The sequence below is a fragment of the Anolis carolinensis genome, chromosome 2 (assembly GCF_035594765.1).
Source record: "Anolis carolinensis isolate JA03-04 chromosome 2, rAnoCar3.1.pri, whole genome shotgun sequence".
Taxonomy (NCBI): Eukaryota; Metazoa; Chordata; class Lepidosauria; order Squamata; family Dactyloidae; genus Anolis; species Anolis carolinensis.
The window spans coordinates 2,678,663-2,703,716 of NC_085842.1; the positions used below are offsets into that span (position 1 = coordinate 2,678,663).

Genomic DNA, 25,054 nt, shown 5'->3' on the forward strand with positions numbered 1-25,054 from the left:
ATGATGGGTTGTGTTGTCAAATTTTGAGGTTGGGAGGCCTGTAGTTTTGTTGTTTTGTGGGTCGCCGTGATGCCATCACTCTTTTATATAAATATACAAACATAAAAAAGAATTAAACACAAGCAGCATTAAATAATTCAAATTATATCCATCAAAATGTTCAAAATTAAACACCACAGCTCCCCATGACTTGATCTTCCAAACCTTCACCTTCAAAAGCCTGCCTGAATGAAAAAGTTTAGCCTGCCGCCAAGAGGACAACAGGGAGGGGGCCATTCATGTAAGCCGCCCTGAGTCCCCTTTGGGGAGATAGACAAGGGGTATAAAAATAAAGTTGTTGTTGTTATTATTATTATTATTCTGGCTTCCCAGGGCAAGGAGTTCCAGAGTTGAGGGGCATTTGCCACCAAGAAGGAAGGCCCTCTCTCTCTCTCGTTCCCACTGAAAGAAGGATTATGCCTGAGATCCCCTCTCCTGAAGGGGATCCAGGGCCCGGGCAGGTTCATGCAAGGGATGCGGTCAGCCAAACAGCCTGGACCCGAACCATCTAGGACTTTAAAGGTCATCACCAGCATTTTGAATTGTGTCTGGAAGCAGACCGGCAGCCAATGGAGCTTCTGCAAGAAGGAGCCAGATCTGGCTTCTCAAGGAACGGGCACAGTTGGCGCGTAAGTTTCAGTTGTGCAAAGGTCCTCCTGGCCACCACAGACACCTGGATCTCCAGCTTGTGCGCCAGCTGCGACCTTATCGTGTGAAGTCTGATCTGGCCATGGTGGTCCATGCCTTAGTTCCCTCTAAGGAACTAAGAGGGGCGGCCCTTGAAGACGGCCCGGAAACTTCAATTGGCCCAGCAATCGGAAGCCAGACTACTAACCGGAGAGAATAACAGGGAGCGGTTAACCCCCCTGTTTAAGGAGCTCCATTGGCTGCTGTTCATTTTCCGGTCCCGATTCAAGTTGCAGGTCATCACCTACAAAGCCCTGAACGCTTTGGGCCCCGCCCACCTTCATGACCACACTTCCCCCTATGAACCTGTGCGATTGCTTCGATCTTTGGGGGAGGAGCTTCTCTCACTTCCGCCTCTGTCACAAGCGCGGCTGGTGGGGACGAGGGAGAGGGCCTTCTCCGTGGTGGCCCCTCGGCTCTGGAACCCCCTCCCCAGGGAGATCAGGCAAGCTCCCACCCTGTAAGCCTTTAGGAAAGAATTAAAAACTTGGCTTTTCCAGTGTGCTTTTGGAGAATGAATTCTTAATCCCCACCACAGGTCCTGCCTCAGTGGCAATCACTATATCTGACACATTTTATTTTGCTCCATCAGTTGGAAACAATTTCACCATTTATCCCGCCCCAAGTCTCCCAATAAATACAGCACTTTACCCATCTTCCTCACCCGTTGGGTTTACAATATACACTCCTCGCACTTTGGCCCAGTTCTCTCTCGTTTAATCCTTGATCTGTTTTTAAATTATGTTCTACTATGCCATTTTTACTCTCTTACTATTTCACTGTGTTCCTGTGTATAATTGTATTTTCATCTTGATTCAATTTTTACTTGTTGATGATGTATGCTATGCATGTATTTTATTTTGTTCTATTATAATTACATGGGCGTGGCTCCATGTTAGCCTCCCTGAGTCCTTCGGGGAGATGGGGGCAAGGTACAAAAATAAAGTTCTTGTTGTTGTTATTATTATGGTTGGATAATGGAGCTGAAGAAGCAGGAGGGGAAATTCAGCACAGAAGAGGTAAAAGGGCTGCACAAGGATATCCTAAGCTAATTTTTTCTGCCGAAATGAAGTATCTTGCATTTGTTCAACAGGGACAAATGCAAGATACTTCATTTCGGCAGAAAAAATGGAAATCAAAGATACAGAATGGGGGACGCCTGGCTTGACAGCAGTGTGTGCGAAAAAGACCTTGGAGTCCTCGTGGACAACAAGTTAAACATGAGCCAACAATGTGATGCAGCAGCTAAAAAAGCCAACGGGATTCTGGCCTGCATCAATAGGGGCATAGCGTCTACATCCAGGGAAGTCCTGCTCCCCCTTATTCTATTCTGCCTTGGTCAGACCACACCTGGAATCACACTGTGTCCAATTTTGGGCACCGCAGATGAAGGGAGATGTTGACAAGCTGGAAAGCGTCCAGAGGAGGGCGACTAAAATGATTAAGGGTCTGGAGAACAAGCCCTATGAGGAGCGGCTTAAAGAGCTGGGCATGTTTAGCCTGCAGAAGAGAAGGCTGAGAGGAGACATGATAGCCATGTACAAATATGTGAAGGGAAGTCATAGGGAGGAGGGAGCAAGATTGTTTTCTGCTGGCCTGCATACTAGGACGCGGAACAATGGCTTCAAACTACAGGAAAGGAGATTCCACCTGAACATCAGGAAGAACTTCCTCACTGTGAGAGCTGTTCGACAGTGGAACTCTCTCCCCCGGGCTGTGGTGGAGGCTCCTTTCTTGGAGGCTTTTAAGCTGAGGCTGGATGGCCATCTGTCGGGGGTGCTTTGAATGCGATTTCCTGCTTCTTGGCAGGGGGTTGGACTGGATGGCCCATGAGGTCTCTTCCAACTCTACTATTCTATGATTCTATGAGGCAGGAGAGGAAACACAATGCAGAATAAGTACACAGGCAGCAGAGGAACACCTGGCTATATCCAAAGGGATCCCTGTCTCATAAGACCGGATAACGGAGCCCAAGAGGCAGGAGGGGAGATGGGAAAAGGGCGGCAGAGGGAGGTCTGGCTCTTCCAAGGGGATCCCGGTCTCTTTGGGCAGATCAAGGATCAGAGGAGGCAGGGGAGGGAACGCAGCACAGAAGTTAAAACTTTTTGGGGATTTATTGTAAATGTTGACCCAGGTCCTGTCCATTGTGTACTATAATACGTCTTAATTGTGTTAATTTCTTCTGACTACTACTAGAGTCATTACAGAAATGTGTCCCAATTATTTTATTCTGTAATTTAAATTTCTCACTTGTCACTTTGAGTGGTTTCGTAAGTATATCCCGATGTATGTTTATATGTATGTTTAATAGTGTTTATGTTCTATTTCTCAGGCATTGGACGTTTGGTGATCTTTTGTTGCTCACCACCCTGAGTCCCTTTTGGGAGATAGAGCGGGATAGAACAAGGTTTGGTATAGGTCCAGTAGAGGACAGGGTTTGCTGTGAGTCTGCCCCAGAAGCAAGAAGACATGGCGAAGGTTGATCCATAAAGGAATGAGGAGAGTAAAGAACGACAGAGCTGGTTGAAGATGAAAAGCCCCTCCCACGCCATGCGTTTTCCCTGGACTTCCTTAGTCTCCTTTTAAAGGTCTTCCTTGGAGCCTGACCCTTAATAATAATAATAATAATAATAATAATAATAATTTTATTTTTGTACCCCGCCACCATCTCCCGAGAGGGACTCGGGGCGGCTTACAGATATAAAACCAGCATACAGTAATATCAAATACAAAAAACACACAAATAAATTTAAAAGGCATTAAAAAACCACAATCATTATAAAACACATGAAAAACACAGCAATAAAAACATAAAATGAGCTGGGCAAAGTGCACTGAGTGGAACTTGTAAACAAGAAGGAAGTTGCTACAAGGTCATGGGAAGGGCCTTAAACTGGGGTGAACTCTGTGGCTATGTCAAGGAGTTAACCAAGAGGTACAACTGGTCAGAAGAAACCGCTAGTACAGTAGAGTCTCACTTATCCAACATAAACGGGCCAGCAGAACGTTGGATAAGCGAATATGTTGGATAATAAGGGGGGGATTAAGGAAAAGCCTATTACACATCAAATTAGGTTATGATTTTACAAATTAAGCACCAAAACATCATGTTTAACAACAAATTTGACAGAAAAAGTAGTTCAATACGCAGTGATGCTATGTAGTAATTACTGTATTTACGATTTTAACACCAAAATATCACTATGTATTGAAAACATTGACTACAAAAATGCGTTGGATAAGCGAGTGTTGGATAAGTGAGACTCTACTGTACCAGGGTTTAGCACACAGTGGGCGGTACTTCTTCAAAGGCCTGTGTGCAGAGCCAGGTTTTCAGGCTCCTCTTGAACACTTCCAAGGTGGCAGCTTGCCTAATAATAATAATAATAATTTAATAATAATAATAATAATAATAATTTCCCTGGGGAGCGCGTTCCAGAGCCGGGATGGGGGCCGCCACGGAGAAGGCGTAGGGGATCCTGGGTGTTCCGTCCCCCAGGACGATGGTTTGCCTTACCTATTGGTCGTTTGTTTTCCCTCCTTTACATTTTGTTTCAGCCTCTGGCTGCAAAAGCCCTGGAAAAGTGGCTTGGAGTCTGCAAGAGCTGGCTGCAGTCTTCTTTGCAATGATTGGTCAAAGAGTACAACATCCTAGGACTGCCCTTTTTTACCAGGGTCTAGTCTCCATTTTGGAGCCTCATTTTGGCTATAGTCTTCCAACGTGCTGCAGCTGTGCAAAGCTAACTGGGACAAATCATCCTCAAAACCAGGCCAATCTAAGCCTATCCAAATTAGATAAGTATTGAATTATACTGAGCTGGAATAGGAAATCTAGTTAGAGGAGCAAGGTTATTCCGTCGCTTCTAGAACTAATCTTTGCTGTAAAGATAGGGAAGGAAAGAGTTTCTCCTTCTAATATAGACAGCGTGATTAGGGTGTAGTGGTTTTATAATCACTTCTGCCTTCTGGAACCAGGGATAATTCTGTAACTAAAACCTATAGAAATTTGTTTCATTTTCTGTAACTATAAGATCTGTGCCAAGTTTACAACTTTGTATGAATAAACATCCCTTTTTTGAAGTTGTCCAGACTCAGTCGTTCAATATTTTTAGGACAGCTTATAGGGATTTGCACTTCGCCCGGATACGTTTCAACTTTATAGTTTTTTTTTATTGTCTGGCGGACGGCACACTGGGAGAGGGGGAGGGCAGGGCCCCACAGGCGGAGGGGCCTCTGGAGCTCCAAAGGGGGAAGAGTCAGCCCCACGAGGCCCGCTCTCAGCCAATAATAATAATAATAATAATAATTTTATTCTTATATCCCGCCCCATCTCCCCGGAGGGACTCGGGGCGGCTTACATGGGGCCATGCCCAGACACGACAGCACAAATCAGATAAAACATTAAACCGAGCAGTAAAACTTCCAACATGATTAAAAACAGTCATAAAAGTCAATATACACAATAATATTAAAATCCCGATTTGGGTCAAAAGATCCAGCCAAGACGTGGCTCCCAGGGCTTTCCGTGCAGAGCCTGCCGTGCCCTCCCTCCCCCCCCCCCCCCCCATTCTGGGCACAGACATACCTGTGGACGGACAGACAGACAGACAGACACCCAGGAGGACGGGTCTGTCCTCGGCCTGGTCCCCGGGTGGAGGGGCCGCCAAGGGGAGGGGAGGGGAGGGAGAGCACAGAGTCCACACGGCCTGCGAGGAGCTGGATGGCCCGCGTCTGCACTGCCCTCTAACCCAGTTCAAGGCGGCTGGTCTGGGCTTCCTCTGGCAGTGAAGGAATGAGAGAGAGGGAGGCGCATGCGCAGGGGCGCCGCCACGGGCCCAGAGGGCAGAGCAGGCCGCAGCCTCCCCAGGGCAGACCGGGCCCCGACCGGGAGGGAGGCTTGTGGGCAGAGGCCGAGCCCAGGCGATGGGGCCACGCAGGCCAAGGCCGGAGAGGGCGGGAGGGGGGCAAACCCGGGGACCGACACAGCCGCACTCACACTCACACTCACCCCCTTCCTCGCCGTCCTTCTTCCTCTCTGTCCCGCCTCCTCCTCCTCCGGAAGTGAGCTCACACGGAAAGGCCTCCCTTTCTCGGTGGACTTCCGCCCGCGCCTAACATGGCAGCCGTCGGCAGGATGCCCATAGAGGGGCGGGGCTTCGCGGCACTTGAACGGAGCCCGACACACACAGAGAGAGACGCCCCTCCGTTATTTTCTTCCCAACGCCCACGGTCCGCCAATGGGAATCCGCCTTCCTCCCTGACGTCACCAGTCTCCGGGCAGAATCTCCCCCGGCGCTTTCCTTTCCCGCTCTGCCGTTAACGGTCCTTCCCGGGATCTGCCAAAAGGGAACCGGCGGAATTTCCGCTCGAGCGGGGAAGGGAGGGCCAGGCCAGGAAGGGAGGAAGCGCCTCTGGGTTGGCGGATCCTGTCCGGGGAAGCAGCCTCCTCCAGACGGTGTGTCGCTTTAGAACCTGAAGTCTAGTTCTGATGGGACTGGGAGTTTCCTCCTCTCTCTAGACCCAAAGCCGTGGGCGGGGTCACGTGAGTGGCTGAGGGACCGTTGGGAAGGCCGAGGCCTCATCCGGGTGAGGGAGGGAGGGAGGGAGGGAAGGAAGGAAGGAAGGAAGGAAGGAAGGAAGGAAGGAAGGAAGGAAGGAAGGATTGTGGTTTTGTCAATGCAGGTATTTTATTGTTAAAATATTATTTTGTATTTATTCCATACTCTCATCAATGAATTTCCTATCTGATGTTTATGATGCATGCCATCCATATTTTAGATCAGTCCCTCCCATTGGAAGTAGTCTTTCATTTTTAGAAAGATCCTCTCTTTTGTCCACGTCCAAGCTGCTGAATCACAGCATAGTCTCCTATGTGGTAATGCCATTCCTCCTCAATCGTTTGCATCTTATACATTTTTAATTTTTGTTCTGGTTTTTTAATTGTTCCAAATGAGTTTTGTTGGTTCTTTATTCTAGACTTCAAAGAGTGCTTCTTCTGACAAAATTGGTATTGACTGAAATAAATATAACACTTTTGAGATTGCATTCATTTTGATTGTTGAAATTCTCACCAACAGAGATGGGTCTAAATTCTTCCACCTTTGTGAGTCTTTTTGTATCTCTAACCATACTTTTTCATAGTTGTTCTTAAATGATTCAGTTTCTGTTTGTCATCTGGAGTTCCAAATATTTTACTTCAGTTGTTATTTCAGTTTTTGATTCTTGGTTCTTCTTTCTAAGAAAGGCTCTGGATCATCTTGCATCCACTGAAGGAAGGAATCTTGAGGGGAGAGTGTGGATTGGGGCTGAATGAGAGCTCAATGGAAGGCCGGGTGAGGCCAGGTGGGTTTGGAGGCTCCAGAAGCAGAGGCCCAAGGGAAAGGAGGACTCGGGAATACATCAAGGGCCTGTTTCTTAACCCTCCAAGAAAAAGCCTCCCGAAGCCTGTTTGTTTCATTCTGCCTTTCTTTCACAGAGGAAATGTGATTTTGGACTGAGAATCTCGGAATAGAGCCTGCTGAGGGATTTCTTTCCCTTGAAAGAAAGAAGAGGGAGGAAAAACGTCTTGGATACGGTTGAGTTCTTCACCAGAGTGGTTCCAACATGGAGAGACCCAACTCACGTGGGCCTGAAGCAGGACCTGGGGGCAGTGGGGAATCCTGGGAAAGAACCAGACATGAGTCCCTGAGTGTGGACCTTGACAGCTCGGACACACAGCGCCAGCGCTTCAGGCAGTCCTCCTACCAAGAGGGTGAAGGACCCAGAGGGGTTTGCAGTCATCTCCACGATCTGTGCCGCCAGTGGCTGAAGCCAGAGCAGCACACCAAGGCCGAGGTGCTGGACCTGGTGACCCTGGAGCAGTTCCTGAGCATCCTGCCCCCAGAGATGGGGAGCTGGGTCCGAGAGTGTGGGGCAGAGACCTGTTCCCAGGCGGTGGCCCTGGCGGAAGGCTTCCTCCTGAGTCGGGCCGAGGACAAGGAGCAGGAAGGACAGGTGAGAGCATTCCCTCTGGGTTTCACTAACCTTGGGGCTGATGGACAGGTTGAACGACACCCTGCCTTTCTTCCAAGATGGGACCGATGTGGTGGATAAGCAAGGCCCTGCTCCCTCTGCCTCTTTCCCCACCTGCTCTGCCCCTCCATCTCTACCGTCAGCTTGGTTGATGCTCTGCTCAAGATAGAACAGAGACAATGATGGGAGGGAGAGGGTGGCATTGGTTCCAAACTAGGTTCCCATCTCAGAGTTATTCTTTCCAAGAAGGTCTATAGGTCTGTGATATTTCTGAACTTTTCCCAAACTCCTTCTGGAATGCTCTGTGCTCTTCCAGGCCCATAATAATAACTCCATGGAAGTCCCTGCACCAGAGGAATCTCCACCAAACACCACCCAGAGTCTCAGGCAGAAGGAGCTGAAGCGGGAAGGAGACGGGGCTGCCGCCTTGCAGGGTGAGAAGGAACTCTTCTGGGAGTTTTGGGGTTTTGTGCCAGTGGAAATCCCGCTTTGGGGGGAAGATTGCACACCCACAGTTTGAGCCTCAGAAGGTGAACATGTAGTATCATTTGGCCTCGAGATGGGTATTTATCTTAAATTCGTGTCCTTTGTGTGATGTTTTATGGACTTTAATATGTATTTTATAGAAATGCAGTTTCAATGTGGATCTTTTATAGAAATATGTATTTTTGTTGAATTTTGACAATGTTTGTGTTTTTAAAATTGTGTTGGAACTCCCCTCAAACTGCAAGGAGAGGTGAGGAAAAAAATAAAATTGTTGTTGCACTTGTTGTTATATGTAGGCATGGGGTTGCTAAGGTGTCATTTCAGTTTGATTTGCAGTTTTCTTTCTTGCAATAGGACTGAATATTCAGCCTTTCAGTGTCTTCCCAGGTGGGACCCTAAGCTGAACTGAGCCCTGAAACTGAGCTGGAAGACAGACAACAAAGAATCACTTTAGTCAGTTGAAACACCAAGCCCAATACTAGTTTCACTCGAACATCCTCACAGCACTGCTTGCAAGATAAAGTCCTAAACCCTAACAGTTTATATCTTCTTGGGCTGTTGAATGTGCCTGTGTTCTTAGGGTCGTTTCCTCATAGGTTTCTTTATAGGACTGCAATTGTCACCTCTGAGGCCTGTTTATGTGACCAGCTTCCCACCCCTTGCTCTCTCTCCAGGGTCTGGAATGATGCTGTTGCCGAATCCTCAGTCGTTTCTCCCCCTTTGCGATGGAGTGGGACTGAGTCAGGTAAGCAGAAGGATTCCTGGGAGAGGAGGACTGGGCCTGGCGGGGTGCCTTCTGCTTCAGGCTTAATTATCAACATCTGTAGAAACAGACAAGATGGAATGTGTTTCCTTACAAGTGAAATACTGAAGGCACAATTGCAAACATTTGCTATAAGGGGGGGAAATGAAGAGAAAACTAAAGAAACCAGAATGGATGTTCAAAGAACTTTGAATGGAGCTAAGATTCAAAAGGGTACAAGACATGGGAAGAGGGGAGAATCACCAAAGAATGTGAACGACTAACCAGCATAAGTAGGGAAAAGGTCTAACTCAGAAAATGAGGTTAGATGAAAAAATGAGCCAAGAGTAGGGTCTGTGCCTGGAGAAGGTGGTGAGATGCTAACCAGGGATAGGGAAGAGGTAGAACATGGCCTCAGTCTTCTCCCAAAAGGAAATCGGTGTTCTACCTGAGCAAGATGAATACCTGGCCACTCTCAATGAATCCAAGTCTCCAGGGCCAGGTGAACTACACCCAAGAGTATTGAACTAACAGCAGTAATCCCAGAACCACTGGCAATCCTCTTTGTTCATTTTTGGGAACAAGAGAAGTCCCAGCAGGTTGGAGGAGGCAAAGGTTGTCTCTATCTCCAAGAATGGACCAAAAAGAGGTCCCCTAAAAATGACCATCCAGTTATCTTGACCTAAATAACAGGGAAGATGTTGGAGCAGATCATGAAGAAGGCCGTCTGAAATCACTTAGAAAAAAATGCTGTAATCACTGAAGGGCAAGATGGGTTTCTCCAAAACAAGTCATGCCAGACTAATCTGTTTTTCAGTAGAGTTCCAAGCTTGGCAGATGAAGGAAATGCAGTGGATGTAGCACATCTTGCTTTCAGTAAGACCTCTGGAAAGGCCTCCCATGGTTTTACAAACAACAAGTAAAAAGTGGGCTGGATAATACTCCGGTTCGGTGGATTTGTAATGGCTTGAGCGACAAGGGGTGGAGTGCCGCAGGGTATCATATGTGTATCATCATCATCATCATCATCATCATTTAATTACTTATTAATCGCCCTCCATCCACGATGCTCTAGGCGATTTACAAGATAAAATTGTAAAGGATAAAAATACATACATACAAATATTGATAAAAATTAAAATAGATTAAAAGCTCTAGTAAAGAGCCACGTCTTGAGTGCTAGGGTAAAAGGCCCTAACTCACGCATGGCTCTCATATAGGGTGGCAAGGCATTATTTTCATATTTTATCATATTTTCAGATGACACCAAATTAGCAGGGATAACTAAGAGTCCAGAAGATATGATCAGAATTCAAAATGGCCTGAACATGGTGGAGAGCTGGGCCAAAACTAACCCAATTACTTTCAACAAGAATATATGTAGAGTAGTACACTTAGGCAGGAGAAAAATGCCATGCACGGGTACAGGGTGGGCACCTGGCTTGACAGGCATTCATATGATGGGATCTTGGAGTGTTAGAGGACTACAAGTTGAACATGAGCCAACAATGTGATGCAGCAGCTGAAAGGACTATGGGATTTTGGGCTGCATCCCAAGGAATATCGTGTCTAGATTCAGGGAAGTCATGGCAACCTTCTTTCTGCTTTGGGGAGACCTCATCTGGAACAACACTGTGTCCAGTTCTGGGCACCACAATAAAGGCTGGAACATGCTCAGATTCCATTTCTGATTCTACATAACAATTGAGAAATGGTTCTGACTGTGACCAACGCGTCGTCTCTACAAAGCTTACAACTGTGGCATGGAGGCCTTGGCCCTTTCCCTTTCAAACAACCAACAGAAATGTAAATCTGCTTTAAAGATTTTCTTGTTATTATTTTTCTTGATCGCTCTCACGTGAGAAGGGAATCTTTTCTTCTTCCGCCAGGGCCCAATCGCCTTTGAGGACGTGGCTGTGGATTTTTCCCTGGAGGAGTGGGTTCTCCTGAATCCTGACCAGAAAGCCTTGCACAAGCAGATCATGGAGGAGATGAATGGGATTGTGGACTCTCTTGGTAAGGCTCCCTCACTGATGGGCATTTCTGTTTCAAAAGGCAGTATTATCCTAAATCATCATAGTCGCTGAGGGTCCGCATGGCAGGGCTTATGTTAGAAATATATGACATAATAATAATAATAATAATAATAATAATAATAATAATAATAATATAACGTTAGCGCCAATTCAGACTCAAGTGGGAAGATTACCATAACTGGAGCCAAGTCAAAGCATACCCCCCCCGTCTCAAATATATGTTACTGTATATTATATTGTACATTATATACTATATACTCTATATATATATATATATATATATATATATATATATATATATATATATATATAATATTATTAGCATAGAAGGTCGTTGTCTCCATGGAACAGAAACTTGAGGCAATCAAGAGACTGGACAAAGGAGAGACAATGCAGAAGGTAGCCGACGACTATGGTATCGAATGGGTAACAGTAGGAATCGATTGGAGATGGAAGAATGGTGTTCCTCCAAAGTTACTGATGGCGCGCTAAAAGAGAGGAAAACGATGAAAAGGCTTGACTATGAAAAAGTTAGTGAAGCTTTGTATGTTTGGTTTGCACAGTCCAGAGACAAAGGTGTGCCTATTTCAGGGCCTATTTTACAGCAAAAGGTGTTGCATTTTCAAAAAGAATTTAATGAAGGGGAACCAGATTTTAAAGCAAGCATTGGTTGGCTCGACAGGTGGAAGAAACGTTATGGAATCCATTAGTTAAGTGTTTGTGGTGAGAAGCGATCAGATGTTTAATTGTGATGAGACTGGCCTCGATTGCAAAATTTTACCGAGCAGGAGTCTTGCAGCCAGAACGGAAGCAGCAGCCCCTGGCTAAAAGCACAGTCAAGAAAGGCTGACAATTTTAGGATGCAGGAATGCTACAGCAAACCACAAAATGGACCTCGCAATAATTGGGAAGCCCAAAAATCCAAGAGCCTTTAAAGCAATTTCAAAAGAATGCTCTTCCTGTAAAATAGTCCAATCAAAAAAGTGCATGAATGACCAGTGAAATTTTCAAAGATTATTATTATTATTATATTTGTATTCCGCCCTATCTCCCCAAGGGGACTCAGGGCACATCAAAGTACACATACACGGCAAACATTCAATGCCTTTTGGAGTCAGGACAGAACAGAGTAAGACAAACAGAAGGAGGTATGTAGTCTTGAAGTCCATTTTTTGGTGCCTTGGAGGCTGACGTTGCGCTCAGATTCAGTCACAGGGGGCTGTTGCTTCATTCTCTATGATGAAGAGCCATTGGGACTTCCTCCTTCCACCTTTCTTTCGGTCACCGCATTTCTGGTCTTGTTACTTATGGTGTTGTAAAATATCTCCCCTGCAATTTGCAGTACCTAATCTCTCTACTTACAGCTTATAAACTGTTTTCTAACTGCTTAGATAAACAGTGAGCTGGGCTTGAGGTCGAGCGCTCACACCCAACCGGACTTCGAACTGGCCACCTTTCGGTTGGAAGATCTTATTACTGCTGGTGATTTACAGTTGTACAAAGAAAGGATTCCCTGAAATGCACAGGCAAGAGGCCACTATAACTGGAAATGTAATCCAATAATATAAACTATAAAACAGTAATTTCTATATATGTTATTGTCATAGAACATTCAATGTGCAACCAAGGATGATAAAGATTCAAAATATACTGAATGCTTCAAAAAAACACGTCTCTAAACCCAAATATAATCCATGTGTTACCAACACACATACATTCATAGAAAGTAAGACTCTATATTCAGAGTTTGTGAGTCCAATAACCACCAAAGTTCATGTTCCACATGGAGGACTAACTGTGTAAATCACTAACTGTGAGTCCAAATCTTAAACGTTCAAGTAAGTGAATCCTTTTTTTAAAAAAATCCAATGTTTTAAACAAATCCAAGGTTAGTCACCATCCACGACCGGTTTCGACTGTGTAGTCTTCCTCAGGTGGTGGTTATGCAGGTATGGAAAACCTAGAGTAGTCAATTTTCCCATGTAACACGTTCTTCGAGTATATACATTCAATGTGCCAGCATCAACGACAGAGTGGACCTACAGGGAATACATACATACATACATACATTATATACTCAAAGAACGTGAAAATGACCTGCCCAGAAAAGCAGTTGTGTTGCTAGTCAATGCCCGGACGCACCCTGATGCAGACGAGCTTCAAGATGAGGACATGCAGGCAATGTTTCTGCGACTGAATGTAACCATCATATGCCAAGCGATGGATCAGGCCGTTTTGGAAATGCTCAAAAGGAACTATCTCGGGAAGCTATTCTCGGAAAGGATAGAAGAAATGGAATAAGTTGTTAGGTGAAGATAAGGATGAGATTATGGGAAGCTGGATGAACGAAGACGATCAGTATGAAATAACGGATGAAGAAATTGTCGCTCTTATCAGTAACAATGGCGATGAAACTGTTGAGCCTCTCAGAATCTCGCACAAGGATAGGGTTAGGGCTCTAGAAACCGCAATGAAACACATCGAGCAACAAGAAGAAGTGACGGGGATCGACATAGCGATGCTGCAAAGATGGCGAGACTTGGCAGCGATGAAACAGCTATTGTCGGAAAAGCAGGCAAGGATCACAGATATTTAAAAATCTTCCCAGGACTGAACTTTTTACGGATTTAATTTCCAACAATGTTACTGTAAGTTCATTTTATGCAATTCTATCTTTATTTGTAGTTAATTTTTTAGTAGTCAATGTTTTTTGAAGTCAATGTTTTCAATACATTGCGATGTTTTGGTGCTAAATTCACAAATACAGTAATTACTCCATAATGTTCCCGTGTATTCAACTGCTTCTTCTGTTGATTTGTTGTAAAACATGATGTTTTGGTGCTTTGTAAAGTCATACTGTAATTTGATGTTTAATAGGCTTTTCCTTAATCCCTCCTTATTATCCAATATTTTCACTTATCCAATGTTCTGTTGGTCAGTTTATGTTGGATAAGCGAGACTCTGCTGTACTCTGAAATCAGATATGGAATCTTCTACGTTGGAGCAGAAAAATCCAACCTTAAGGGAGTATGGGAAAAGAGAACTGGGATTAGGGGAGAGAAATAAAAAAGAGGGAAGGATGGTGAAATGGGTGGTAGCTAGGTAAAGTCTAAAGCTAGCAAAAAAGGCAAGCATTTGGAAAAGGCATCCATTCCCCAGAGAGGAGGAGACGGAATAAAGAACCGGACTGGGCTGAGCAACAGGGAGCCCCTGGAGCATATGCTACTCATCTCTCTCTTAGAGGCTCCAGGCAGACAACCAGTGTCCAGCTTTACTGAACAAGGGGTGGGGGAAGGACAACATGTATATCTTCTTTTCCTCCATGTCTATGTTGTTTTAAGGTTCATTTCAATCCACTTCTTATCCCACTTCCTTTGAGTCCTTATCACTGAGGAATGATTGTTTCTGTTCTTCTTCTTCACAGTAGATAACGGAGAGAAGAGCCATGTATGCACCAAGTACAGGAAGCATTTTGGATACAACTGGGGCTTTCGTCGACACCAGCAAGGCCACAGAGAAGATGGAGGTTCTGCCAGAGAAAGGCCCAACAAATGCAATGTATGTGGGCAGTGTTTTACCCAAAACGTGGCACTTGTGCTTCACAAGACACTTGATGTTGGGAAAAGCCATCTTAAAGGGAAAGTATCTGCAAAATGTTTGGTGAAACACAAGAAATTTCACACAGGTCAGGAACCATACAGATGCCAAGAGTGTGGGAAGTGTTTTGCTTCCAGTTCAGCCTTCGTGAGGCTCAAAAGACTCCATGCAGGAGAGAAGCCGTATCAATGCCAGGAGTGTGGGAAATGTTTTACCTCCAGTTCACACTTGGTGAGCCACAAAAGACTCCACACAGGAGAGAAGCCACACCAATGCCAGGAGTGTGGGAAATGTTTTGCTGATAGTTCAGACTTGGTGAGCCACAAAAGACGCAACAGAGGAGAGAAGCCACACCAATGCCAGGAGTGTGGGAAATGTTTTACCTCCAGTTCACACTTGGTGAGCCAGAAAAGACGCAACAGAGGAGAGAAGCCACACCAATGCCAGGAATGTGGGAAATGTTTTGCTTACAGTTCAGACTTGGCGAGGCACAAAAGACTCCACACAGGAGAGAAGCCATACCAATGCCAGGAGTGTGGGAAAGGTTTTACTGACAGTTCAGCCTTGGTGAGCCTTAAAAGACTCCACACCAGAGAGAAGCCATACAAATGTGAGGAGTGTGGGAAATGTACTGCTTCCAGTTCAGACTTGGTGAAACACAAAAGACTCCACACAGGAGAGAAACCATACCAATGCCAGGAGTGTGGGAAATGTTTTGCTTCCAGTTCAAACTTGGTGAAACACAAAAGACTCCACACAGGAGAGAAGCCATACCAATGCCAGGAGTGTGGGAAATGTTTTGCTTCCAGTTCAACCTTGGTGAAACACAAAAGACTCCACACAGGAGAGAAGCCATACCAATGCCAGGAGTGTAAGAAATGTTTTGCTGACAGTTCAACCTTGGTGAGCCACAAAAGACTCCACACAGGAGAGAAGCCATACCAATGTCAGGAGTGTAAGAAATGTTTTGCTGACAGTTCAACCTTGGTGAGCCACAAAAGACTCCACACAGGAGAGAAGCCATACCAATGCCAGGAGTGTGGGAAATGTTTTGCTTCCAGTTCAACCTTGGTGAAACACAAAAGACTCCACACAGGAGAGAAGCCATACCAATGTCAGGAGTGTAAGAAATGTTTTGCTGACAGTTCAACCTTGGTGAAACACAAAAGACACCACACAGGAGAGAAGCCATACAAATGTGAGGAGTGTGGGAAATGTTTTGCTTTCAGTTCAGCCTTGGTGAAACACAAAAGACTCCACACAGGAGAGAAGCCATATCAATGCCAGGAGTGTGGGAAATGTTTTGCTGACAGTTCAACCTTGGTGAAACACAAAAGACTCCACACAGGAGAGAAGCCATACCAATGCCAGGAGTGTGGGAAATGTTTTGCTTCCAGTTCAACCTTGGTGAAACACAAAAGACTCCACACAGGAGAGAAGCCATACCAATGTCAGGAGTGTAAGAAATGTTTTGCTGACAGTTCAACCTTGGTGAGCCACAAAAGACTCCACACAGGAGAGAAGCCATACCAATGCCAGGAGTGTGGGAAATGTTTTGCTTACAGTTCAGACTTGGTCAGGCACAAAAGACTCCACACAGGAGAGAAGCCTTACAAATGCCATGAATGTGGAAAATGTTTTACTCGGACTTCATACCTTAACCAACACCAGAGAACACATACAGGCTAAAAAACAGCCATTGTCGGAAAATGTCTGATTTCAAACAGGACCCTTTGAGAAGTTCTGCGTCAGATTTGGTGGAGCCCCGTTCTTGTCATTTGAATCTGTAAATTGGAGGTCCTGTTCTCTGGAGCAGCAGAAAGCAAGCTGTGTGTGACAATCCTTCAGAGCAGTGGTTCTCAGCCTGTGGGTCCCCAGATGTTTTGGCCTTCAACTCCCATAAATCCTAACAGCTGGTAAACTGGCCGAGATTTCTGGGAGTTATAGGCCAAAACAACTGGGGACTCACAGGTTGAGGACCACTGCTTCAGAGGGTTAAATATGATTGACTTGTCACCTCATCTGAAAAGAAATAAATCAAATGTGATTCCATCAGTTGTTCCTCTGGGCTTAATTTCCAGCTCCTTTTCCACCTTGGTTGCAAATGTCCAGTTTGTGAACGTTGTGCCCTTACAGAAACATCCTCTGTTTTCCTCCTCAGTCAGGAGTGATTAGCTTGCGTATTGTAAATAGCCGTTATGGGAGGGATCCAGAGTTAGCCTCTTCCCTTTGAAACAGTGGTTCCCAACCAGTGGTCCACGGACCACCAGTGGTTCACAAGAACTAAAATATGGTCAGCCTTCTAACCTTCCCTTCTTTTCCCTTCTTTTCTCTTGCCTTTCCTTTCCTTTTCTCTTTCCTTCCCATTCTGCCCTTTGCCATTTTTTCTTTTCCCTTCCCTTCCTTCCCTTTGCCTTTTCCCTTTCCCTTCCTTTTTCTCTCTTCTTCCCTTCCCTTCATTTCCTTTTCCTTCTTTTCTCTTCCCCTTCCTTCCGTTTTCTCTCCTCTCCTCCTTCCTTCCTTTGCCTTCTTTTCTCTTGCCTACAGTGGTTTGGGTCCACCCTATCTTTGCGATCACATCTTCCCCTATGAACCTGCACAGCCTTTAAGATCTGCTGGGAAGGCCCTTCTCTCGCTCCCGCCTCCTCACAAGCACGGTTGGTGGGGACGAGGGGGAGGGAGGGCCTTCCTTCTCAGTGGTGGCCCCCCGGCTCTGGGACTCTCTCCCCAGGGAGACCAGATGAGCGCCCACCCTGTCCATCTTCCCTAAAGACCTGAAACTTGGATGTTTCAATGTGCCTTTGATGAAGGGGTTCCTTTGCTGACCAGGCCCCCTCGCCCTAACTCATTGCCCGGCCTTGCAGCACTGTATTACCCGCCCTGCCCTTGCAACTGTTTCTGCGCTAGCCCTTTCCCGCCCTGTTAGATCTCAACATGCCCACTGTTCTCGGCTACTGGTTGATGGTGGTTGTTGTTCTTATGTTGTTATAATACTTGTTTTTTGGTTTTATTGTTTTAATGATCGAAATGCAATTGTATATTAATTGTGCTATATTTTACTCTGTTTTTGCTGGGCATAGTCCCCACGTAAGTCATCCTGAGTCCCTTTGGGGAGATGGTGGCGAAGGGACCCACGTGGACTCCAGCTCCCATCCTCCTTCCCCAGAGCAAGGCCCGGAGGGAGACCGGAGGAAGAGGGCCTCGGGTTCTCTCCAGATTTTGGGGCCTTTGGGTCCTTGGGGAGGGAGGGAGACAATATTGAACCCTGCAGGAAGTCTGGCAAGGGATTCTGCTTTTCCTGCAAGTTCAACAGCTCAGCGCTTTAACACACTTTGCGGGGGGGGGGGGGGGGGGGAGGAAGAAAAGAAGGAAGGAAGTGCCAGGTTTAAGGAGGAATGGAGTGTCAGACCAGGAAGGAGGGAGGAAGGAGGAAGACATAGAGTTCAGGGCTGGTCAAAGAAAAGAGATTTGCAGCGTCCTTCACGGAAGGAGGCCCCGGGAGCCGCAGCCAGCAGTGAGCTGCTCCTATTGTGGTTGTTGTGCCCCCAAGTCCCCCTTCCTCCCCCGGAAGTGCTGGGCAGGAGAGTGTGGCCCACCAAGGCCAGTGGGGCGCCAGGCCTCATTGTTATTATGATGTGTATTATTATTTGATAGACAAGAGGAGTCCGCAGCAAACAAGATCCCTCTGCTGGCTTTTGTATTGGGTCACACGCTGGACACTACTTCCCAAGTATCTGGGGCTATTATGATTATCTTTATCATTCTCAGTGTATTATGTTTATTCATACCGCCTTTTCCTCCCCTCCCCTCCCCGCCTGTATCCCCACCCAGTCCCCTCCCTCCCTCCCCTCACAATTATTATTATTATTATTATTAAACTTTATTTGTACCCCGCTAGCATCTCCCGAAGGACTCGATGCGGCTTACAAAGGCCAAGGCCTCAACACACAATATAACAATACAAAACAAAAGGCAAATTAAAAACAATTAAAACAGTATAAACAACAAGCAATAAACAATACACTAAAACACAATAAAACTCCGCCTAGAGAGGCTTCCTCCCTCCCTCTCTCTGGGAATCCCCCTCCCTCCAATCAAGGCTGCCCCAAAAGAAAAGAATGGAAGAACATGCGGGTCAACAATAGGGCTCCACAGTCACTTATGTATCCACCAAGACACTACACTTGGAAGGCCCTCATACTCAGACAAGGAGGGATCGCCTCAGTAAATAACCCTAATGGAGCCATGGGTTCAAATGCCATAGGTTGCTTGAGCATTCCTCCTGCAGGTAACCTTTGAGTCTCCTGCATTAAGATAAAAGGTGAAATCAAATTAGGGTGCCTTCCTTTGCCTGGCGGCTGGAATTCTCCCAAGGGAGTCTGCTTTTCCTGCCTGGCAGAAGGGGGTGGGACTAGATGGCCCATGGGGTCTCTTCCAACTCTACTATTCTAGGATTCTTTGATTTGGGTAAAAAGGTAAAAAAATGCTATGAACGTCTGATTTGGGTAAGGCAAGGGCCTCGAGAGGTGGGGGTTCCTCTCTCTGGGTGACCCCCAAAAAGAGGCTGGAGAGCGACCTGTGGAGGATGCTGTGGCTGGTGATGCTGCTTGGGGCAGAATGGGGCTGGACTCCACGACCCACTGGATGAATGGTTTTATGGCTAAAGAACACCTACCTCCTCCTCCTCCGTCTGTTTTGCTTGTGTGCTGATGGGCTAATCATCACCAGACCATCCAGGAATAAGCAACCAAAGCACCCCCAACAATGGTAATGCCATCTCAGCTTACAAACCTCCAAAGGAGACTCTTATGGACTCCCGGGAGGAGCATACTCCACTACTGAACAGCTCTTACCTTCAGGAAATTCTTTCTATTGTTTAGGTGAGACCTGCACAACTGGTCAGTGTTAGCGACTGATGGAAGAAAAGGAGAAGCAGAGTAAAAACACACACAACACTCCTGCTAGACAGACACGTGAATTCAATCCTCTCAGCCTCCTCCATCTGCGCAAGGGGACAGACTGTCTCAAAGGCAAGTAGATTCCAAACCTCAAAACACTGCAGAGTCCTGGTCAGTTTCACAGCCTCTGGCCTTGCAAAGTATCTCATCTCTTTGAATAAACACTCTTGAGTTCTGACTTTCATCCAAAGTCCTTGGAGGTTTTATTCTTGATTTATTCACTACTCATAACTATTTACAGGTCTTCTCTTCATATACAAAGATACTCACAAACACACAAGGATGGTGATGGATTACACATGCTGACACTTAGGGCAAGGCCTCCAACAAATGGCAGACAGGAAGTCACATGGCAGAGAAGGAAGGGCACATGCAAGCCCCTCCCATGCTTCCCTCCAGAGGACAGGAAATGCCTCAGCTGTCCCTCTAGGATCATCTTCTCTGTTTCCTTAACCCTTTAGAGGACTGTGCTGTGAACACATATCTACTGAGAACTGTATGGTTACACACTGGAAATCTGTGTAACGCACTCCTATCTATTCCATCTTTTTCTACATGGCAGTCAGGGGGTCCTATTAACCCAAAAAACATTGGGTGGCCGACTCCTCCCTCCCTGCCAAGGGAGAAGCCCTTCCTTCTTTTCTCCAAGCTAAACCTACCCAGCTGTCTCTCTCAGCCCTTCTCTACATCCTGTCTCTGGAAATATTCTAACCTGTCAATATTCATCTTGAATTGTGCTACTGAGAAACAGAGACAGAATTATTCCAGGTGAGATCTCAACAAAGCAGAAGAAAGGAGGCTGTGACTTCTTTGGATATAGACAGTCAGCTCCTATTGGTACAGCCTAGAATCACATTGGCATTTATAGCTGCCACGTCACACTCTGTTTTTAAAAAATAATTCAGATTCAAAGACATGAAAGTAAAACTAAAACATGTTCATACAAATTACAACGTTGGCATTTAAAAAAAAGTACAGTAGAGTCTCACTTATCCAAGCTAAATGGGCTGGCAGAAGCTTGGATAAGCGAGTATCCTGGATAATAAGGAGGGATTAAGGAAGAGCCTATTAAACATCAAATTAGGTTATGATTTTACAAATTAAGCATCAAAACATGTTTTGCAACAAATTTGACAGAAAAAGCAGTTTAATACGCAGTAATGTTATGTTGTAATTACTGTATTTACGAATTTAGCACCAAAATATCACGATATATTGAAAACATTGACTACAAAAATGGCTTGGATAATCCAGAAACTTGGATAAGCGAGGCTTGGATAAGTGAGATTTTACTGTAATTCAGAAACATAAAAGACTCAACGCCACATACCCACAGAAGAACAAAACTAATAGAAAAATTAATCTACAAAACTCTTGCTGCATGCTGATTTTTATGTATGTTTATTCCCATTAAATGCTGTTCTATGTTTACTCTTTGATTTTTAACTGTATTAAACTAATTCCTAAAACCCACAATACACAAATGTCCCCTCATTGCTATAACTAGTGAATTCGTAGGTCCCAATCTCGCTTGTAGTTAGACAAATATTTCCCTTTCTCAACTTTGAAGATTTGTCTATCTCAACAGATTCAAGAATCTTCATCAGCTGATGTCATCATTCTTTGTCTTCCATTTTCTAAACTTAGGGAGAGATGCTGTGTATCCTAATGGACACTTTGCCAATGGTAGTGACTGAACAGTCTCAATTACTAACGGGGGATTACTCTAAGCAGTTATTATTACTACTACTACTACTACTACTAATATTACTACTATATTTATTTATAGTCTGCTTTATATCTCCCGAAGGAGATCCAAAGCGGCTCACAAGGAAAAGTATAACCACTTAATTTACCGATTTTTGTCAAAGTCCAACAGTCAGATGTCAGGAATACATTTACAACATTTCATAAAATAACAACCAAGAATGCAAGAATACAAACCAAAGAGAGAATTCCAAAGTCAAGCCAGAGAGGCAGGGATGCAAACTGAAGTCCAAGTCCATAAATTAAGCCAAGCAGTCAGTCCAGAATTCAAAGTCAATGACTCAGGATACAGTGGAGACCAGAACAGGATTATAAGAACAAGGCTTGAGTCCAGAATTCTATCCAAGGAGCAGCAGAGCCAAGATCCAGGGCAAGATGTATGACGTTATCTGCTACAAAAGAACTATTCTTTTCCAGAACCCTTTTCTCATGAGATCTCAGCTGCTGCTCATTTCAGAAAGCCTTTAAAGATCATCCCCAGAAGCAGTCAAGCCAGAACACACACACTGCTGTACATGACAGATAAGGAGCAAGGTGGAGGCCTTCCTTTTTCTGTCAATTGTCTCATTTTTTTCTGCCTGGGACCCTTGAGTGGGGAATTTTTTTCAGTAGAACTAGGAAACATGCAGGCAGGTCTCCTCTTGCTGTGTGTGTGTTCTTTGATGACTAATGCATGTTGAACCTTGTGTGCAGCTCTTTCCGCATCCCATGCATTTATGTGGCTTTATGTACAAATATGTAAGGGGAAGTCATAGGGAGGAGGGAGCAAGCTTGTTTTCTGCTGCCCTGCAGACTAGGACATGGAACAATGGCTTCAAACTACAAAAAAGGAGATTCCACCTGAACATCAGGAAGAACTTCCTCACTGTGAGGGCTGTTCAACAGTGGAAATCTCTCCCCCGGGCTGTGTTGGAGGCTCCTTCTTTGGAGACTTTTAAGCAGAGGCTGGATGGCCATCTGTCGGGGGTGCTTTGAATGCAATTTCCTGCTTCTTGGCAGGGGGTTGGACTGGATGGCCCATGAGGTCTCTTCCAACTCTACTATTCTATGATTCTATGATTCTCCCCTGTGTGGGTCCTTTGATGGGAATGCAGATGTTCATTCTGACTGAAGCTCTTTCCACATTCCATGCATTTATGTGGCTTCTCCCCTGTGTGGGTCCTTTGATGGATACGCAGAGTCATACTGTGACGGAAGCTCTTTCCACATTCCATGCAGTTATGTGGCTTCTCCCCCCGGTGTGCGTCCTTTGATGGGTACGCAGACTTCCACTCTTTCTGAAGCTCTTACCACATTACATGCATTTATGTGGCTTCTCCCCTGTGTGGGTCCTTTGATGGATACGCAGATGTCCACTCTGACTGAAACTCTTTCCACATTCCATGCATTTATGTGGCTTCTCTCCTGTGTGGGTCCTTTGATGGATACGCAGATGTCCACTCTGACTGAAACTCTTTCCACATTCCATGCATTTATGTGGCTTCTCCCCAGTATGGGTCCTTTGATGGGTATGCAGACTCACACTGTAACTGAAACTCTTTCCACATTCCAAGCAGTTATGTGGCTTCTCTCCTGTGTGGATCCTTTGATGGGTACGCAGATTTTGTCTCTCACTGAAGCTCTTTCCGCATTCCATGCATTTATGTGGCTTCTCTCCTGTGTGGGTCCTTTGATGGATACGCAGAGTCAAACTGTGACTGAAGCTCTTTCCACATTCCATGCACTTATGTGGCTTCTCTCCTGTGTGGGTCCTTTGATGGATACGCAGATTTCCACTCCGACTGAAGCTCTTTCCACACTGCATGCATTTATGTGGCTTCTCCCCTGTGTGTATCCTTTGATGAAAATGCAAATGTTGCCACTGGCTGAAACACTTTCCGCATTCCATGCATTTATATGGTTTTTCCCCTGTGTGGTTTCTTCGATGGGTATCCAGACCCGCACTGTTACTGAAGGTCTTTCCACATTCCATGCATTTATGTGGCTTCTCCCCTGTGTGGGTCCTTTGATGGATACGCAGAGTCATACTGTGACGGAAGCTCTTTCCACATTCCATGCAGTTATGTGGCTTCTCCCCGGTGTGCGTCCTTTGATGGATATGCAGTTGCCCACTCTTTCTGAAGCTCTTACCACATTCCATGCATTTATGTGGCTTCTCCCCTGTGTGGATTCTTTCATGGGAATGCAGATGTCCACTCTGACTGAAGCTCTTTCCACATTCCATGCATTTATGTGGCTTCTCTCCTGTGTGGGTCCTTTGATGGATACGCAGACTTGCACTGTGACTGAAGTTCTTTCCACATTCCATGCATTTATGTGGCTTTTCCCCAGTGTGGGTCCTTTGATGGGAACGCAGACTCGCACTCTGACTGAAGCCCTTTCCACATTCTATGCATTTATGTGGCTTCTCCCCTGTGTGGGTTCTTTGATGGAAATGCAAATTTCCACTCTGACTGAAGCTCTTTCCACATTCCATGCATTTATGTGGCTTCTCCCCGGTATGGATCCTTTGATGGGTATGCAGTTGTCCACTGTGACTGAAGCTTTTTCCACATTCCATGCATGTATGTGGCTTCTCCCCTGTATGGGTCTTTTGATGGGCACGCAGACTCTCACAGTAACTGAAGCTCTTTCCACAGTCCATGCATTTATGTGGTTTCTCCCCTGTATGGATCCTTTGATGGGTGTGCAGATGTCCACTCTGACTGAAGCTCTTTCCACATTCCATGCATGTATGTGGCTTCTCTCCTGTATGGGTCCTTTGATGGTTACTCAGACCCGCACTCTGACTGAAGCCCTTTCCACATTCTATGCATTTGTGTGGCTTCTCCCCTGTGTGGATCCTTTGATGGGTACGCAGATCTCCACTCTGACTGAAGCTCTTTCCACATTCCATGCATTTATGTGGCTTTTCTCCTGTGTGGGTCCTTTGATGGGTACGCAGATGTGAACTCTGATTGAAGCTCTTTCCACATTCCATGCATTTATATGGCGTCTCTCCTGTGTGCGTCCTTTGATGGGTACGCAGATTTGATCTGTTACTGAAGCTCTTTCCACATTCCAGGCATGTATGTGACTTCTCTCCTGTGTGAGTTCGCTGATGTTCAGTAAGAGAACTTTTCCCAATGAAACATTTCCCATAGTCCATACAATTATGTCGCTTCTCCCCTGTTTGTGATTTTGACAAAGAATTGAGATTTTCCATTCTTTTACCTTTATGATTCAAATATTATGCCAGAAGTTCACAGAACAGGACAAGATTTCATCTTCTCAGTCTTTGTATTGCTGTAGTCTTCTTTTCTCTTTACTAAGCCACATTTTTTACAGCACACTCCTCCCTTTCCTCCTTGAATACACAGGTATGTAGCTTAAAATATATTTTCTCCCATCAATTTCCTGTTCTTGTCAGTGCTGTATACATTCATTTTAGACCTACGGCAAAGGGCAGAGTTTTCTTCACAATGTTCATTCAGAGGTTACCTGCCAGAGAAATGAGAGGAAAATCTCATCAGGAGTTGAACAGAGAAAGATCTCACTGGACATGAAGAACAATAGCCTAGTGCTGTAGCAAATGCAAGGGAAGAGAGAAAGATTGGTCCAACTCAGAAAAGCCAATTGCCCAACAAAGAAAAATCCTTGCTCAGATACAAAGGGGATGGTGGCCCAAGATTCTGTAAAAGAGATTGCTTGCACTAGCACAAAGGTTACAAAGATTGCAATCCTATCAGGAA

The 25,054-nt window shown here is 45.4% G+C and overlaps 2 protein-coding genes across 4 annotated transcripts in view; one reads left to right on the forward strand and one right to left on the reverse strand.

Annotated features, from left to right (window-relative positions):
* Positions 1-25,054, reverse strand: part of LOC134292295 (zinc finger protein 709-like) — a 48,062-nt gene that overhangs the window by 14,181 nt on the left and 8,827 nt on the right. Inside the window, exon 1 of one of the 2 annotated variants that reach the window (XM_062972732.1) lies at positions 5,735-5,851. Coding sequence is in view for 1 of the 2 variants with exons in the window: in XM_062972731.1 (XP_062828801.1) it covers positions 22,618-24,528 (1,911 nt within the window). In the remaining variant the exon portion in view is untranslated. Of the gene's footprint in view, positions 1-5,734; positions 24,804-25,054 lie in introns of those variants that run through there. The other variant, XM_062972731.1, reaches the window with a different exon arrangement.
* Positions 7,202-25,054, forward strand: part of LOC100561669 (zinc finger protein 493-like) — a 39,565-nt gene continuing 21,712 nt past the window's right edge. The window contains exons 1-5 of one of the 2 annotated variants that reach the window (XM_062972708.1): positions 7,202-7,719; positions 8,054-8,171; positions 8,898-8,968; positions 10,855-10,981; positions 14,426-16,282. In XM_062972708.1, coding sequence (XP_062828778.1) covers positions 7,330-7,719; positions 8,054-8,171; positions 8,898-8,968; positions 10,855-10,981; positions 14,426-16,282 — 2,563 coding nt within the window. In that variant the 5' untranslated portion in view covers positions 7,202-7,329. Of the gene's footprint in view, positions 7,720-8,053; positions 8,172-8,897; positions 8,969-10,854; positions 10,982-14,425; positions 16,651-25,054 lie in introns of those variants that run through there. The other variant, XM_062972707.1, reaches the window with a different exon arrangement.